Below are 16,949 nucleotides of genomic sequence, written 5' to 3'. Positions count from 1 at the left end.
ATTTGTGACAAAACACATAAGGAGCAAAGGCAAGACTGAAGGAGAGGGCCCAATATTGGTAAACAACTTCAAGATGGAGAAACCATAGGTAAAATCTGAGGAGCTATTGAATTGTGGAGGTGAGCATTGGAAACATCCTTTTTCATCATCCACAACTCAGGAGAAAATGCTCATCTCAAGTTAAGAAATATTCCATGGTGAACTTGGGAAATGTGTGAAGTGGTTGAGATAACTTGATGATTGGTGTCAATTTCCAGTTTTCTTGGAGACAAAAAAAAAAAGACAGCAATAAAAATTCCTGGAAGGAAGGTGAATAACTTTGATTGCTTGGTGCAAAAGCTAATCTTGAACCACTTCTAACAGACACTAGCAGGTCACAAGATCTGGAAGAGGAAAAAAATGGGGCAAGGAAAAACAGGAGATGAGAAATGAAACTGGATAATAAATCCTTCTGACAAAACAAATCCTTCTTACCAATTTATCAATTGAAGGGATGCTAGCAAGGAAGAAGCTTCAGCAGTTGTGATCCACTGGACCCAAACCCACAGAGTATTCACAAGTACTAGTGGCAACAGATGTTACATCATCGAGGAAACTGATTAAAAAAGTGCCCCAGTTAGAAGAAATAGATAAAGGATGGGGTGATACAGAATGAGAAATAGGAATACATGACATATGAGGCTCTGATCAAGACAAATAGATGACAAAAGACATGTTAGTTGCTGATGGGCTAACATCACCTGATGTTTGCTAGTTTTTTAGACTGTGTTAAAGACATAATGTCTCAGAAAAGATTCAAGATGGAAGCCCCTAAGATATGTGAAGGTAAATTGACTTGAGCTAATACTGTGTCTTTACCTATAAAGTCCCAACAAAAAAGAAGCCACATATGCAAAGCTCGAGCTGAGGCCTAGATGCAGGCTAATGTGGAGGAGAGAAGGGTATCCAACAGAAGTTATATGGATAAAATATACTATAGTAGGTTAGTTAGGATAAGATGGAGAGAAAAATATATGGCATGGGTAAGAACAACATTAGATTTGGAAGCCACTTCCCCAAATAAGTAACAATAACCCAACAACTTCTGATCGAAAAACAGGTGGTCCATATAATGTTAAGAAAGAGTGTACTGTTCAGAAGTCCTCGGAAGCATGGCATGCTGATCCTATCAATTAATTGTGGAATAAATGTATCCACAATGACCCAAATATCAAAGTAGGGGAGGAAATACTAAAAGCTGTTGAGAAGGTTATTCATGTAACAAGGAAGGATGAAGTGAATAAGAGATAGAGGAAAGGGATGAAACATTACAAACCTGAGAAACAAAATCAATGAAAACCAAATTAGGCCTAGGAGATTCCTCAGACTGCAACTGGGAAGAAAAACAAACTATACTGAACAATTTCAGCCAACTCTTGAGGAGTCTACGTGGTGTTTGGGGACCCAGACTGACCCATGGAGCACTCAATCTCGATGCATAAAAGCAGAGAGATCAACCATTAGGTTGCTCATACTTATGGAACAAGATAAAACTCTAGTTGTTGGTGTGATCCCCAAAGTTGTAACATGAATAAGAATTCATAACTCAAGAAAATGTTCACAAATTGTCAAATGCAGAAAAACAGTGACAAGAATGAACTGGAATAAAGAAAAATAAACTAAAAAAAAATGAAACATTTTGTGTGAAAAACTGATTGTCATACAGGAAGCAATGAGCACACAAAAAAAAAAAAAGACATCTAAACTCAAAATCTGCCAAGTAAGAAGTGAAGGTTCAGTAGAGGAGTATAGAAAGAGTCACGTGTGTCACATGAACATGCTATGCTACTATAAGTTGATTGATGTAGCACAATGATTTCCTCAGAGACACATTGGAATATATTAATTCCACTGAAAAGGAAGCACAAGGCTTGTGGTATGCATGAAGAAAAAGTTCACATGTAGAGGGAATCAATGAATGACAATAACTAATCTTGTGTGAGGAATGAGCACCATATCAGAACAAATATTTCAATGCCGATGCCTGTATAACTTTATTTTAAAATATTTCACTAAGTCATTATGATCAGAGGATTAAATGTTTGATAATAGATCCAAACTGGTAAAAATGATTACTGTTTTTGCAAAATATTACTAAACATTGTAATGTTTAGACACTATTTGGCATTTCATAAGTAGTATGATCCTAATAAAAACTGATCACAGTTTGGAATGGTATGTTACAGCCCTTTCTTGTGCAACATCTTCATGTACCCAAATCATATATATGTGCTCAGATTGTAAATTTGGAAGTTTCAAGACAGGAATATCTTATATTTAATGAAATTGCAAAAGTATATATCAGTCAACTTGTAACATTAGATCCATCCAGAAAGAGAAATGCAAGAAGATGAACCACATTTGTGGTAAACAATGTACAACATCTTGTAACAAGTCTCACTAAATCCATGAGTACTAAGAGTAAATGATAAATGCCATTCTTATGATAGAGGAAAGAATATCAAACATATTGAAAGAAAAATCTCCATCTCAAAACATAGCCTAAAGGGTTTATTAAGACAAGGCTTCTAATCACACCTCCAATTCAATTGTCACACACCTAAAACTGGAGAATGAAATGGGTATTCATGCATCTCTATGGAAACAAAATATATAAGCTATCAAGTTACCAGACACAGAGTCTACGGGTTTCTATACAACTGTACTGTTGAAATGAGCACTGAAAAACTGTATTACTTGTAAACTAACTACATTTTTAAAAATAAAGTAGGATGTTTTGAACATTGGACATAAAAGCCTTATAATTGAGCATTTTACAATGAAAACCAAACTGCAGGGCCATTGTCAAAATGAACAGTTATAAGATAGAGGATGACGAGGCAAAGCAATATCATGGACTGTAACATGGTGAGGCTACAAAATCATTTTCATGTAAGGTACCTAACCCTCTTTAAAACTTTCCAACATATTATTTACAATATATATATATATATATGCACTGCATAGAGATCACTTTACTTTTATTATGACTTCAAATTAATATAAATCTTCAATTGTGCATTTAATTAACACAATTAAACTTACCATTGTTAATTTCTTAGGTTTGCTAGTTGCAACAATTTCTTCTTTTCAGGATGTAGTATTTATAAAGCCACCTTGTAATTTCCTACAACACACACAAAATGTTTCAGTAAAAAGTAGAGAAGCACACCACAAAATACAGCTTTCATTATAACTAATAAAAATTAATTAACCTCATACAAAAATATATAACTTTAATTTAAAAGTGATTCCATAAAACATTACTGATTTTCTGATGGTAACAATTATCCCCAGTTTGAGTTAAACTGGTGTGAAATGGATGAATAAACTGTTGTAAAAGAGACACTAAAACTGTTTGTTAATTGAAAGATGAAACATTGTACTACATGATTGACATTTATCCTCTTGGAATCTTAAAGGACATATACAATTTTAGTCCCTTTCATATCAATTGTGTGGTTGAGGAAATAACCAGTCTACTGATCATACTCTTCTTTCACTTATGAACTTCAAGAAATGTTCTATAAACTTCTTCTTATTGAATTCCAACTGTTTTTTCTTCTGAAAGACCTACATCCAGCCGGAATACCAAGATATATCCACCAACAATATCATAATTTTGTCAATCAAGTAAGATTTTAACTTGTGTATACATATTCAATACCATTTAGCTACTTAAGAAGTATAAATCTCATAATTCAGTAAGTCAAACTACCTTATTAACATATAAAAAATATTCTCAATAAATAAAGCCATGCAGTTGCCTTGCTGTAGATTTTATTGGATTTATACCAAATCTCCATAACATAAAATTTCATTTCTCAAACTACTATCTTTTTCGTTTCCTCCACAAAACACCCTTTTCACCCTTTTAGTTATCAGAGTCATCAATATTCATCTGTCATTCATAACTTTTTCATATACTTGTTGGCCTGGCATGGCCAGGTGGTTAGGGTGCTAGACTCATAACCTGAGTGTCATAGGTTTGAATCCCTCTCACATCAAACATGCTTGTCATTCCAGCCACAGGGGCATTATAATGCAACCGTCAATTCCACTATTCATTGATAAAAAAGTAGCCCAAGAGTTGATAGTGGGTAGTGATAACTAGCTGCCTTCCCTCAAGTCTTACACTGCTAAATTAGGTATGGCTAACACAGATAGCCCTCATGTACCCTTGTGCAAAATTCAGAAAACAAACATATAATCATTACTACCAAATCACACATAACCATCCTTAAATATCCCATAGATAGAGCTGACTTATCCTCCCAAATGTGAACAAATGGCTGATGTTGTTCTTTTTTTTTTAATACCATGACTGGGTTCATTAAATGATTATTTCATTTATCTTTTTACCATCAAAGAATTTTCAGAATGTACTCTTTTTCCTCTTCATTCTTCATTTAGTCACAAAAGCTGAACAATCTCAGAATATATAAACCCTGCCTCCCAGAATTATCTGACCCTTCCAGCCAAATAGTGTCATTTTAGCATATCTGCAGTAGAAGACAATTACCATGGTTGTGAGCTTATCTTTTCATTTCATACATCACTTAAAGATGTGTTTTTAGCACAGAAATATGTAACTGTGTAGGGAAAGATGTTAAATTTGCCTAAAATATATTCCTCTTGCTGATAAAAAACAAAAGAATAGTCAACTAGTAAAGTACTGGGGAAATTCAAGGTGCACATGATTTATATGATTTATAGTCTAATTCAAATGGTATATTATACACTTCTTACTGAAATATGGTCAGTGAATAAAGATGTGTTGAAAAATGTTTACATTCTTTCTAAGTAACACATCAAGCTATGCCAGTTATGCACTATAACTCCATATGTGTTTTATGCATTAGAAAACAAAAACTTGGCAATGTAACACATCAAATGTAAATGTGAAAAATCTGCTAAGGTATGATTCTTAATGAAAAAGAATTGTTGGCATTTGCAAAATAAAATATATGTAGACACACATACACAAACATATACATATATACACATGTATTTATGAGGTTTAATTGACTGGGTATTGCTAATTCTATTATAAATACTTCACTGAAATATTATGATGATAATATTATTAATAATGTTAATAACAATTACTGTTGTCATGTGTCCTGATGACAGTTAACTGTACAGTCACAGAAATATTTGTGAATAAAAACAGTTACTTACATACTTGGTGTCATAAATAATTATGATAAAATATATATACACACATAATTTTCAGAAAACCTTATACTAACAAGGGCGTTCTTGGTGATAAACTTGCTGAGAAGTAGATTATTGTTAACAACTGCTCACATATTTGAAATAATTGTGAACAGTCATAATAAATCATTGTTACATATATATTATTGGATCTCTATGCTTATAGCCAAGCTCACAAGATTAATATTAAGTCTCTGCAGATTTCTGACATCCAACCAAATAAAAGTGCTTTGTTACTTTCACCCATGTGTTTTTAACACCTAAGTGCCTAGTTGTTACAAAATAATAAAAATGTCAGGGTGCTTTCTTCTTACTTTGGAAATGCTAACTGTAGTCATTGTTTTTGCCTATTTTTACCTTCCAATTTCCTACATAACAAGTCCTTTCATTAGCATAAAAAATCAAACTGTGTCCTCCACATCTTTGGATTGTATTAAGTGGCAGTTTGCTCTGAGGGTCATTCTGCACTATTTGCGATCAACTAAAAAACAAATTTCAGAGAGTGTATTTTAGTTGAGTGTTTAATCAAATTAGTTATTCATTATCATTTGTAGACATCTTATCTTGGAATCCACTCTGTACTATTATAGGTAGATTATCTTTACAATCTCATACTTCCTTATTTTCATCTTGTTTACATTCTTCATTAATACAAGGATCTCATAAGGATGATACACACTGTTAAAAGTTGTTCTCCTGAAGCTTCTGGAGTTATCTTATTAACTGGAATTTTGGATTGTGAAAATTCATCAGTAAATTATATGCTACATAATCGATCAAAAATATAAACTTTCTTCCATGCAGTTGATGATCAAAATAAATGAGGGCTCAAACAGTATCTAAGAGGCTCTCTCTATATTTTACAGCATTTAATACCTTGATATTACTGATATTTATATCTGAGTGTATGTGTACTGTGCATGCTAACACAGAAGAAAAAGTTAACTGAGGTTGTTGAATGTTTTTCACAACAAATCTTATTTGGTTTCTCAAGTAATTTGTGGAGAATACAAGATAAGTCAAAGAATGATGAAAATTACATCCGTCATAAGATATCAGTATTAGACCTATTACATTTTTAAACACTACATTTTAGTTTAGTTCCTGAAGGATCTTTTAGAGTCAGAAGAGTCTATAATAATAGTATTCTGACCACACTACATTTTTCATATTCTTTATTGGCTTGTAAGTGGCATATACATCATAAGTCACTGAATTATCTCACAAAATGATGTAGTAAGAAAACAGTCCAACAAATCCTCTTATTTCTTTATTGTGTTCTTTCCCAGGAAATTCACATTTTGAATTGATTTAGTACCTTCTTTAGCCTATCACAAGCAACAAGTTCTGGTATCAGTCTTTTACTTCTTTTTAGTAGAATAAATTCCTTTGTTGTTGCCACTAGAAGTCCAACCTATAGTGTAGTAATTGTCATGTGGCACACAGAAGTTACATTGTCATAGTCTGTGAAGCAATTTGAAACTCTCCTAGCCTTGTATCATGTCCCTCCATACGAAGACATATTTCAATGTCAGCTGCATACAAATCATGATGTGCAGATAGATTTTCTCCATTAAGGGTAAATTCCAACTTGTCTGCTGTCTGGAACTTTATGTCAACTTGCTGTTTACATCAATACATCTTCCTTATTCATCTTCAGAGGCAATTTCTAAACTTTCTTTATCAAACAGGGCAGAGAAAACTGAAGCTGTCAAGTCAGTGTTAATAATGCAAAACTTACCATCATTAATTGTGTGGATTCTTTAAATTTTTTTCTATGTATGATAAACTGCCTGTCTCATTTGAAATATTCTTAAATGAGCTTCATCCCACAAGTATGCATGTTTTGTGATGCCTGAATAGTTTTTTGTTGTTCCTTTGATACAGTTTAGTTATAAGTCTTATTCTTAGAGTATTATATCTTTCATGTATTAACAGGTGTTTATTCCTTACAGTCTTGGCTGCAATGGTAATGTTTCCCACATTTATAACAGCATCCTTTTTCTGGTACCATTTTGAAGGAGTTTTATTCCATAAGATATGGTGGTTAGAAATGCAAACAAGAGCTTGAAATACCTATTGTCTTGTGTATCACTAGTAGTTTAACTAATCCTTTCAATTCCTCAATCTGTACCATTATTAGGTGATGTTTGTGCTTTTATACTATTTGGTACAATAACTTCTGGATGATGTCTTTAGTTTTTCATTTTTGTTTTTACTGGATTCAAGTATCACTGCCAATAGAAGAGCTTCCTTTATTCTAGTGATTACCAGTTATTAAACCAATGTTTCTGTAATTATCTGCACAGATTTAAATTATGAAACACAGTTGTATCAGATAAAGTTGTGAGACACTTAAAATCCTATTATTTAGTATTAAAAAACTGAAAAATAAAAGTTAACACAGCTTCTTTCCTCTGATGAATGCTCCAATCAATAGCTGGATGGTAAATGCACACTCTTATTCATTTAATACTGAATGAGTTATCATGACCTGCAAAATCCAAAAATTCACAAGCAACTTCAAAATGGTATGGACAACCTAGAAGTGAGTGTCCAGTCCCACAGTTATAATAAAGCATTAATTAAAAGTTACATGAAACTAAAGTACTTCTAGGCAGTACAGCAGTTCTTTAAATGGATTTTACAGAATTACAGGTATAAGCAATAACTCATCTTTGATAACTCTCATCTTGGACTCTACTCAAGACTGTTTTTACACTAAAATCACTCTGCACTGATATCTATTATAAATTCACCATCTTGAATTGAGCATCATAAAACCTACTGACTCAATAATTTCCATCTACTAATATCCAAAAATAAAGTCCATGGTTGCATGAAGGGTTAATTCTCTCTTTGTTAACTGAATTAATACTGCTAAAAAGAAGTTACTTCAGCAATGGTACCAGTTAAAGTCTGTCCACATTATTTACTGTCTTCAAGTTGGTGGGTTGGAACTCCAATTAAGAGTCTATACTTCTCAAAAATTAAATTTAAGCACCCTTGTACTGCTCTTTACTATCAACAATAACATGTTATTTGCAATGTGAATTACATCCTTAGACTATGGAGCAAATCTAAGTAACCCACTGTGGATTGGTCATATAACACTTTTCACTTTTGCACAAGAACTGCTTTGGAGCTTCCAGTTGTTCAAGAGCACATTTAAATATTCTAACAGTTTGAATATTCTAAAAAAAATGGTTCATTTATTAGTTTTGTTTAGATTTCAAAAAGTGGCATGAATATCTTGCAATAAAAAAGTTCACTACATATCAACTAGCGACATCTCTTTGCCTCCTATTTCCCTTTACTAAATGATATAATTTCAAGAATGAAAGTGGTGTTACAGAAAATATTTCTGTTCAAGAACAATTATTAATAATTTTATGCTACTTTTGGAAGTACTTATATTTTAGAGTTTGTACTTAACAAGTGTCAAAAATTACATATTCAGTAAATGTGATGTAGTAGGACACCAAATAACTCCTTTTCAAACATAAATTACAAGTTTCATTTTATTTCATATAATTAACAGTGAGTAATTATAAGAAAGTTAACCTTGCTCATAGTATAAATAAAATTCTTTTAAAATAAAAATTCAGTAGCTAAAAACTGCTAAAAAATAAGAAACTAGCTTAAGCATCTCAATTTAATTGACAGTTTCTTATAGCTTGAACAAAATAAATAAAAAACAAGGCCAACAGGAACCATATTATTATATGCTCACCAAAATGGCTGAGATGTTTGTGTAATGAAAAATAACAATTTGAGCTGTCTAGATTGTGGTGTTTACATGTTTAGTGTTTATAATTTTCCTACCATAAAGTCTTACAAACATTTAGCTTCAAAATATAAATACACCTCAAACAAAAAATATATAAATTACCAGCTACAAGACATGAAGACAATCTGTAATTAATAACTAATTCTGTATAATCATGATTAACTGAAACTCCTGTGTGAACACAAACATGGATTGTCAAATAAACTGCCAGCAATAAATTTTATGCAAATTTAGTACTTAAATTAGCTGATAGAAGAAAATAAGCATAACAAAGGAAATGCACATATTTATTTTTGTCATTCTCAGAAAATAAACTCCAAATACAGGAAAAAAGTTCTGTTCAAATAATCTCTTTACAACACTTTTACAATTCAATATGTTATGAAATGATAATTTCTGTGAACTTACCTTTAATCAGTTTTTTTTTCAGTATTGTATTTTTAAACTGTATAAAAAACAAAAATATATTTTACTTAATCAGAACTATAATTGTTAGTCCATTTTCAAAATTTCTAATTGTAAATAGGCCTATATTACAATATTTGAACAATATTTTGTTTTCTATTCTGATTATACTGAAGAAAATATTAATTAGGAACCTATGTATACTCTTTTTCAAAATAATTTGCTTGCATATGTTAGCTTATAGTAATAATTTCACAAGTTCTGCATATTTAGTATATAAATTCTAAAGATTTTAACAAAATATTATGTTAATTATAAAAAACATACAAAGTGCATGATACTAAACACAACTAAAAAGCACTAACTGGTGAATCCACTTCACTGCTTCAGGCTTTAACTTCAAGTCAATCTACCTAAAAACATTACTTTAAACCAAACTTTTAAATTTCACATTGTGAGATTTGTTATATTGATTCAGTTTAATTATAACCTTTTCTGTTGTTTTGTCAGAGTGGTAGTAAGATTCTCTGATATTGTAATGATTATAATTCATACCTCTGTAATACATACTAATTTGATGATGAGGATCCAACTTTAAGAAAATAAAGTTTGAAGATGGCTTGAATTGGAAAGGAAAGAAACTTTATTTAAAGTATCAAACACAGAATTTTTCAATAAGCTTTTATCATCATCAGGTACAAGCAGTTTATACAAGTCCAGTAATATATATATAGGCACACAATGTGGCACAATTTTGCACCCATACTAAGTGGACCCTGAGGGTGTGCACCTGGGTATTATTACTTATGTTATCCATGTGCATGCATGCATGCCCTTGCACATCTTTTTTATAGGGCAAGTTAGCCAAAAAACCCATAGAAATGAAGTGCTTCCTTATATCACCAAAGGAAAATATTGACAGACACATTCTTCTATTATTACTACCATATAGCCTATCAAAAGTGAAGAGGCAATTACTACCACCTCATAGTATACCCTGTAATATATAAATTATGTTAATTTCTAATACATGCAGATACTGGCTTTTGTCATGACACTTAGCAACAAAAGTATAACCTAATCTTGTTGTTAGTCTATGTACTGAATGTATAAAATGAAATGTACATGTATAATCAATCAAACTAGAATAATATTTGTTGATTCTTTAATTTAGAGTCTCTATTGATTAGAGAGGGTTATTTTTCATTAAGAACATTGGTGACACAACAGAGAATACCCTAATTTTAGAAAATTATTTAAGTTTAAAATTTGGTCACCATTTTTACTTTCATAATAAATTAAATGCCATTGCTAAAATATATTAACTTAATAACCTGTGAAAAGATGGACACTTTCACTAATATTATATATATATATTTCTATGCCTGTGTAAGCTACTTGTATGTGATAATAACAAAAGCATGATAACCAACATGTATTATCTTGCATTTATTATAACTAAAAACCATCTGCAATTTATTTGCCCATGTCAACAAATGATTTAAATCCTCTTGTAAATCAGCAATATCCTCTTTACAGCTAGCAACATCCAAGACCTTAATATCATCTACAAATTTAAGTAATTTATTGACTATTCTTTCATCAGTGCTATTGATATAAATAAATGTGAGCATAGGTTTTACAACTAGACCCTGAGGTACCCCACCTCTGACATTAATCCAGTTTGACTGAACTCTATTTGTAATAACCCTCTGTTTTCTTTCATCAAACCATTTTTCTATTCATTTTACTAACTTATCTCCTACACCTAGAGAGAGAATTTCTTTACAAGCCTTTTATGTGGGACCTTGTCAAATGCATTCTGAAAATATAGATACACCAAATCTACACTCTTGTTTACATAAACAGTAATCTTTTTATAGCATGTCAAAGGATTTTTAAGGCAAGATTTTCCCTTAGTGAAACCATGTTGACTCACCAAAAAATTCTAAACTTTGTCAAATGGCTTTGCAAAGTATCTTCAAACAGACTTTCCTAAAATTTTCCACAACTGATGTAAGACTAACAAGTTTTAGTTACTGGGACAATTTTATCACCTCCCTTAAAAAGAGGAGTTACATTAACTAACTTCTGATTTACTGTTACCTGCCCACTAAGACTAACCAGAAATAGTAGTAGGTGGCTCACATATCCAATCTTTAACCTCATTTAAAATCATCAAGGAAATATTACCTGGCACAGGAGCATAATATTCTTTAAACTTCAGAATTAGTTCAGTCATCTTATTCAATCATTATTAGTAAAAATAGAAGAAAAAGCAAAATTTAATAACCCAGCCATCTCACAACCATCAGATACAAGCCTTCCTTTATCATCCCTTAAGGATCCTATCCCATCCTGACATTTTGTTTACCCTTAATGTATTTAAGGAAATCCTTTCTCTTAATTTTTACATCTTCAGGCATCCTTTCCTCATACATCCTTTCTAACATCCTAACTTCCTGCTTCTCCCTCTTCCTTGATCTTCTATAATCTTCTAAATCACCTGTCATGACTATCAATTTAAGTTTCCTAAATGTATAATGATTTTCTTTAATTTTATCTATTAAATTCTTTGTGAACTAACCTGGTTTTTACTTGCAGCCACATTATGTTTTCTACAAGGAATATGCTTACCTTGAATATTTAAAAAAATTATCTTTAAATATTTTCCACATCTGATCAGCATCTCCAAATAATTCAACTGCTTAGTTCACAACAGATAATTCTTGTTGTGTCCTTTCAAAATATAGTTTTGGAATTTTGTAATCAAAATATCATCATTTTCTATCTCCATATGCAGACAAACATTGAACCTAACAGAGCAATGATCACTTGCACCCACATGTTATCCCGATTTTCACCCTCTTAACCAGTTCTGTATTTGAAGTTAACAATAAATCTAAAATAGCAGTCTCCCATCACGCATTTAAGCCATCTCTGAACTTTAATATGGCTTAATATTACTATATAATATAATGTTATTAATAGTCAATACTACTAGCTCTAGTACTTTCGTTTGGAATAATATGAATTAATTTAAGACTAAGCTAAGATAGTATTGTTTTGATAACACTAAACTTTCACATTGTCTGTATCGATTAAAATTCTTTTTATTTCATGATAACACTTTTGCTTTGGTAATATCAACAAAATACTGATTATTTGGAAAGGTTTCTGTTTTATGGGACAGAGATAAGATTGTACAGCACTCACTTATTATTATTCTAGCTTCTTCTAATTACTAATTACTATTACTATTTAGTAACACACTGTCAACAAGAAATTCTCCTGTCTCATGCCCATATATTACAAAAAATAAACAAAACTTCAAGTACAAACTCACGTGAAAACTTCGTATTAGAAGTCTAATTGTTAAGATCAGTTCTGTTGCTATGGTATTTCAAATGCCCTCTTGTGGCGAAGAACAAGCACTATAATTCAATTTATCAAAAAAGAAAAAAAGACAATTATTGAACCTCAGACAACACGAAAATAAAATTATAGGACGTTTTATACTCATAGATGAATAATAATATAATAATAATAATATAATATATATATACACAAACAAAAGATTTGATCTAATAAGCAGAATTATTTGTAATTGTTGATCTAGGTGAAACAATATTTCAATTTAATTAAAAATTAATTTTGTTACATAAATACTTGGACTCGCAAAATTTCCACCTCCCCATCAACACAACGTTATGTCTGTTAAAAATCGGGTTTCGATACACGTGACGAACAGCGCGCAGAAAGTTTATTTTGCAGCTTTGTGTTTAATTCAAAACAACAATACAAAATTTCCAAGTATTCAAAAATATAAAAATCTCAAACGATCTTATTTACTTGTATGTTTTGTTTGTTTCTCTGAGGTACATATAGATGATAAGTATACATATATCAATCAGTATATCAGGAGTTATATGGAGAATTTTAGTATAATCGAATTCGTGTCTACTTTCGTAGTGTTTAGCGTTAGTAACGTAGTTTAATTTGTAACTTTTGGTTAATATTTAGATACGAATTACTAACTAATTTATCATTCTTTTCGGTTGCTATTCCACTGTAATTTTCAAGGAAATCCCGAGAAACATTATATTCTGGATTAGTAGGAATCGGGAATTGATTATACGTCCTCCTAATATAAAAATGATCCAAAATAGATCTCGGTCTTTATATCGAGCTAGAAGTATGCAGTTTTCTTGGTTTTGTATCATATAATCAATGGCAGTGACTATCTTCTCCAAGACACACTGCACTATTATTGGCTTTCAATATCTTTATATGTAATTCAGATGGCTTGAAAAATGTCAGCAAGTATCCCATTCCCTAAAGTCTACTTTAGTAGAAGTCTTAGTGTCAGTGCATCCATGAACTGGACTTCGAATTATTGTTAGATAGTGACATAAATGAGAGTGGAATTAGAGCAATACTATCACCACTGCATGATAGATTAGAATCTGTAACGACGACATGCGCTTGTTTTAATGTCAACGTTCTTGAATGCCGGTATTATATAAAATAAAAAGAAATGCTGCTAGTTGCAATCTTCATGAAACATCATTGACACTATTTGTTTGTTTGTTTTGAATTTTGCGCAAAGCTACTCGAGGGTTATCTGCGCTAGCCGTCCCTAATTTAGCAGTGTAAGACTAGCTGAAGACAGCTAGTCATCACCACCCACCGCCACCTCTTGGGCTACTCTTTTACCAATAAATTGTAGGATTGACTGTTACATTATAACGCCCCCACGGCTGAAATAGCGAGCATGTTTGGACTTATGGAGATTTGAACCCGCGATCCTCGGATTACGAGTCGAGTGTCTTTACCACCTGGCCATGCAAGACCGACTGCTGTGTGTCTGGAGAGATTTTAAGATGGACAAAAATAAATACCTAACTAGGCTAATATCTCATTTATTTGGTGTTCACTTAATATTACAGTCATTTCAAAATTAGTATTATTAATAATTTCTCTGCCTCAACTCGAAATATTTTAACATTATTCGTAAACACTATATTTTCTTTGTTGTTCTAAAACACTTTTACTTCTGTGAAAAATGATAGAAACTTTACATTTTTGCTTTCACAGTAAAAATGTTCATTATTTTTATGTAATGAGATTGTATAATCTAAGGATAGTCTTTCAATTAACTTGGTTACAAATATTGCAAAAAGTAAGATGCTCCATTATCTTGCTGCTAATTGAAAGAGAAACGTGAAAAATGCATCCTTAATATTTTGCATTCCACCCCACTCAAAGAGAATAATTACGTCTCTGTGCTTGCATGTTAAACATTAGGTTTTAATGTGTGTTGTTGAGAAAGGACAAATCCAATTCTCTAGCGTTGCGGCTTTAAACAGCCAAACTATTCGAAATAATAGGATTAAATAATTAAAATCTTAGAAACTAATGTAATTCAAAAAGCAATAACTTGTAAATAATGTCAGCCTGTTTTTACCCATGTCACTTCGCATATGAAAACCTTAGTTTAACTTTATTCACTTAGACAGCATGTGATATAGCAAACTCGTACTGCTAATCACTAATGTTATGGATTAATAACAATAATCATTTCTAACTTGGACCAAAGAAGCACAAAAAGAAGATGGATATTTTATACATTTAAACCCGCCCTCTAGTTCAGGTTGCTTAAGGCTGAAATATATGTTTTTCGTTATCAATATTGGTTTTCCTGAAAGACCAATAGACAATGTAACAGGAACGAGGTATTGTTCACAGTTGGTGTGATGAGTAAGTTGTTGTTGTTTTGAATTAAGCACAAAGCTACACAATGGACTACCTGTGCTCTGCCCACCACAGGTGTCGAAACCCGGTTTTTAGCGTTGTAAGTCCGCGGACATACCGCTGAGCTACTGGGAGGCATGACGAGTAAAAGAGTAGGGAAAAATCACCCAAAACAAAAGTGTTGTATAGAATATGAATCATTTAGCCGTGAACCAAATTTAGAAGAATTAGGTTCAGAAAAAAAAACACAAACATTAATTCTTCTGAAAAAAGTTGGTTTTTTTACATAAAATTATAGAATAATAACTAATTGATAATGAAGATAGCTTCATAAGGTTTACTGTAATGGAAAACGTTTTTTGTATGAATACTCAAATAAGATACTTTATTCGTTAGAATACACAATAATACTCTAATTGAAACTTTGCAGAATGGACGGCAACTGCCTTTTGTGGAGACACAAGTGCAGAGGAGGACATTTCAAAAGTCTTTCGCCTGAAGACGAAAGGCGGAAGACTTTCGAAACGTCGTACTCTACACTTGTGTCTCCACAAAAGACAGTTGCCTCCATTCTGCAAAGTTTCATAATGAATACTCTACCTAAACAATCTATCAAAGAATACTGTGATTCGTGACTTCAATTTTTTTTGTATAAAATACAATTAACTTTTTCAAGTTATATCAGTTTAAATTAAATTTAAAATATAGTTTATGCCCTAAGTAACTTCTTTTCGGAAACTCTTACGTTCTAATTACAAGACAGTCAAATTTTATATTATTTTGTGTGGGTAAGTATATAAGTAGAGTGAAATATACTCATCGTTGGTTAATTTAAGTTAAATGTAGCATACGTGAAAATATCTGGATTACTTTATCAGAACAAGGGTAATGATGTATTAATTATTATTATCCCTTTTTCATATTTGTGTTTATTTTCTGTTTCTCACTTTGAGAAATACTCTTGAAGAAGGACCTGTATAAGAAAAAGAAGTAAGCTCTCACAAAGGAAATTGTCGGATTAGGATAAAAAGGATTTAATTTCTAAAAAAAAAAATGTGTAATAATTGTTTCAGGTGAGAAACAGGCTATACAAAATAAAATTTCGTGAGATAACTGTCTAGTGTACAAAACTAAAATGCCTAAATTAAAAAAAGAAACGTTAAGGGATAGATGTTAACTCGGAAAACAATTTATGCAAAATAAAAGTTTGATGTGGTAACTGTGTAAGTAAATAACGAAAGAAACTAACTCAATATTACATCAAAAATTAAGAGAAGTAGAATATAAAAGGCAAATATATTGTATGAAACTAAATAGCATGTGACATTTTTCCTTAAAAATAAACAATCCCATTAATAGGGTCATTCAATTATGTAGCAAGGAGACATGGTGGTCCAAATATCTCGAGAAAATGATAATTTAATGTTTACTCAAATAAAACTGAATAAATTTCGGAGCTATAGTGGATAGAATCACTTAATAATTGGAGATTCGACCATGATTTTAATTGTGGAGTGCTATTAAATATTTTAATGACTGGATCGATGTTATATAAACGAAACTGTAAAACAAAATGTCTGATAGTTATTCTTAAGAAGAAGCACAAACTTTTTCTAAGTTTGTACACTTTGTATTATAATTATCTTGGACATTACTTATCACATGATCTTCTTTTGTTCAACCATTCAAGTTGGAAACTTATTCCACGCTTAAACAGATCGGATGCAGACGAACTTCCAAATTA

The 16,949-nt window shown here is 31.5% G+C and overlaps 1 protein-coding gene across 5 annotated transcripts in view; it reads right to left on the bottom strand.

Annotated features, from left to right (window-relative positions):
* Nucleotides 1–16,949, bottom strand: part of LOC143245270 (uncharacterized) — a 61,860-nt gene that overhangs the window by 43,601 nt on the left and 1,310 nt on the right. For 2 of the 5 annotated variants that reach the window (XM_076491459.1, XM_076491431.1), the window contains exons 2-4: nucleotides 12,798–12,885; nucleotides 9,455–9,491; nucleotides 3,085–3,166 (exon numbers count right to left, since the gene is read on the bottom strand). In XM_076491459.1, the coding sequence (XP_076347574.1) occupies nucleotides 3,085–3,087 (3 nt within the window). In that variant the 5' untranslated portion in view covers nucleotides 3,088–3,166; nucleotides 9,455–9,491; nucleotides 12,798–12,885. Of the gene's footprint in view, nucleotides 1–3,084; nucleotides 3,167–9,454; nucleotides 9,492–12,088; nucleotides 12,455–12,667; nucleotides 12,736–12,797; nucleotides 12,886–16,949 lie in introns of those variants that run through there. The other 3 variants (XM_076491441.1, XM_076491447.1, XM_076491454.1) reach the window with 3 other exon arrangements.

The sequence above is a fragment of the Tachypleus tridentatus genome, chromosome 1 (assembly GCF_004210375.1).
Source record: "Tachypleus tridentatus isolate NWPU-2018 chromosome 1, ASM421037v1, whole genome shotgun sequence".
NCBI lineage: Eukaryota > Metazoa > Arthropoda > Merostomata > Xiphosura > Limulidae > Tachypleus > Tachypleus tridentatus.
Note: the sequence above shows the minus strand (reverse complement) of the source record. Positions and strands in the feature narration are given on the sequence as shown.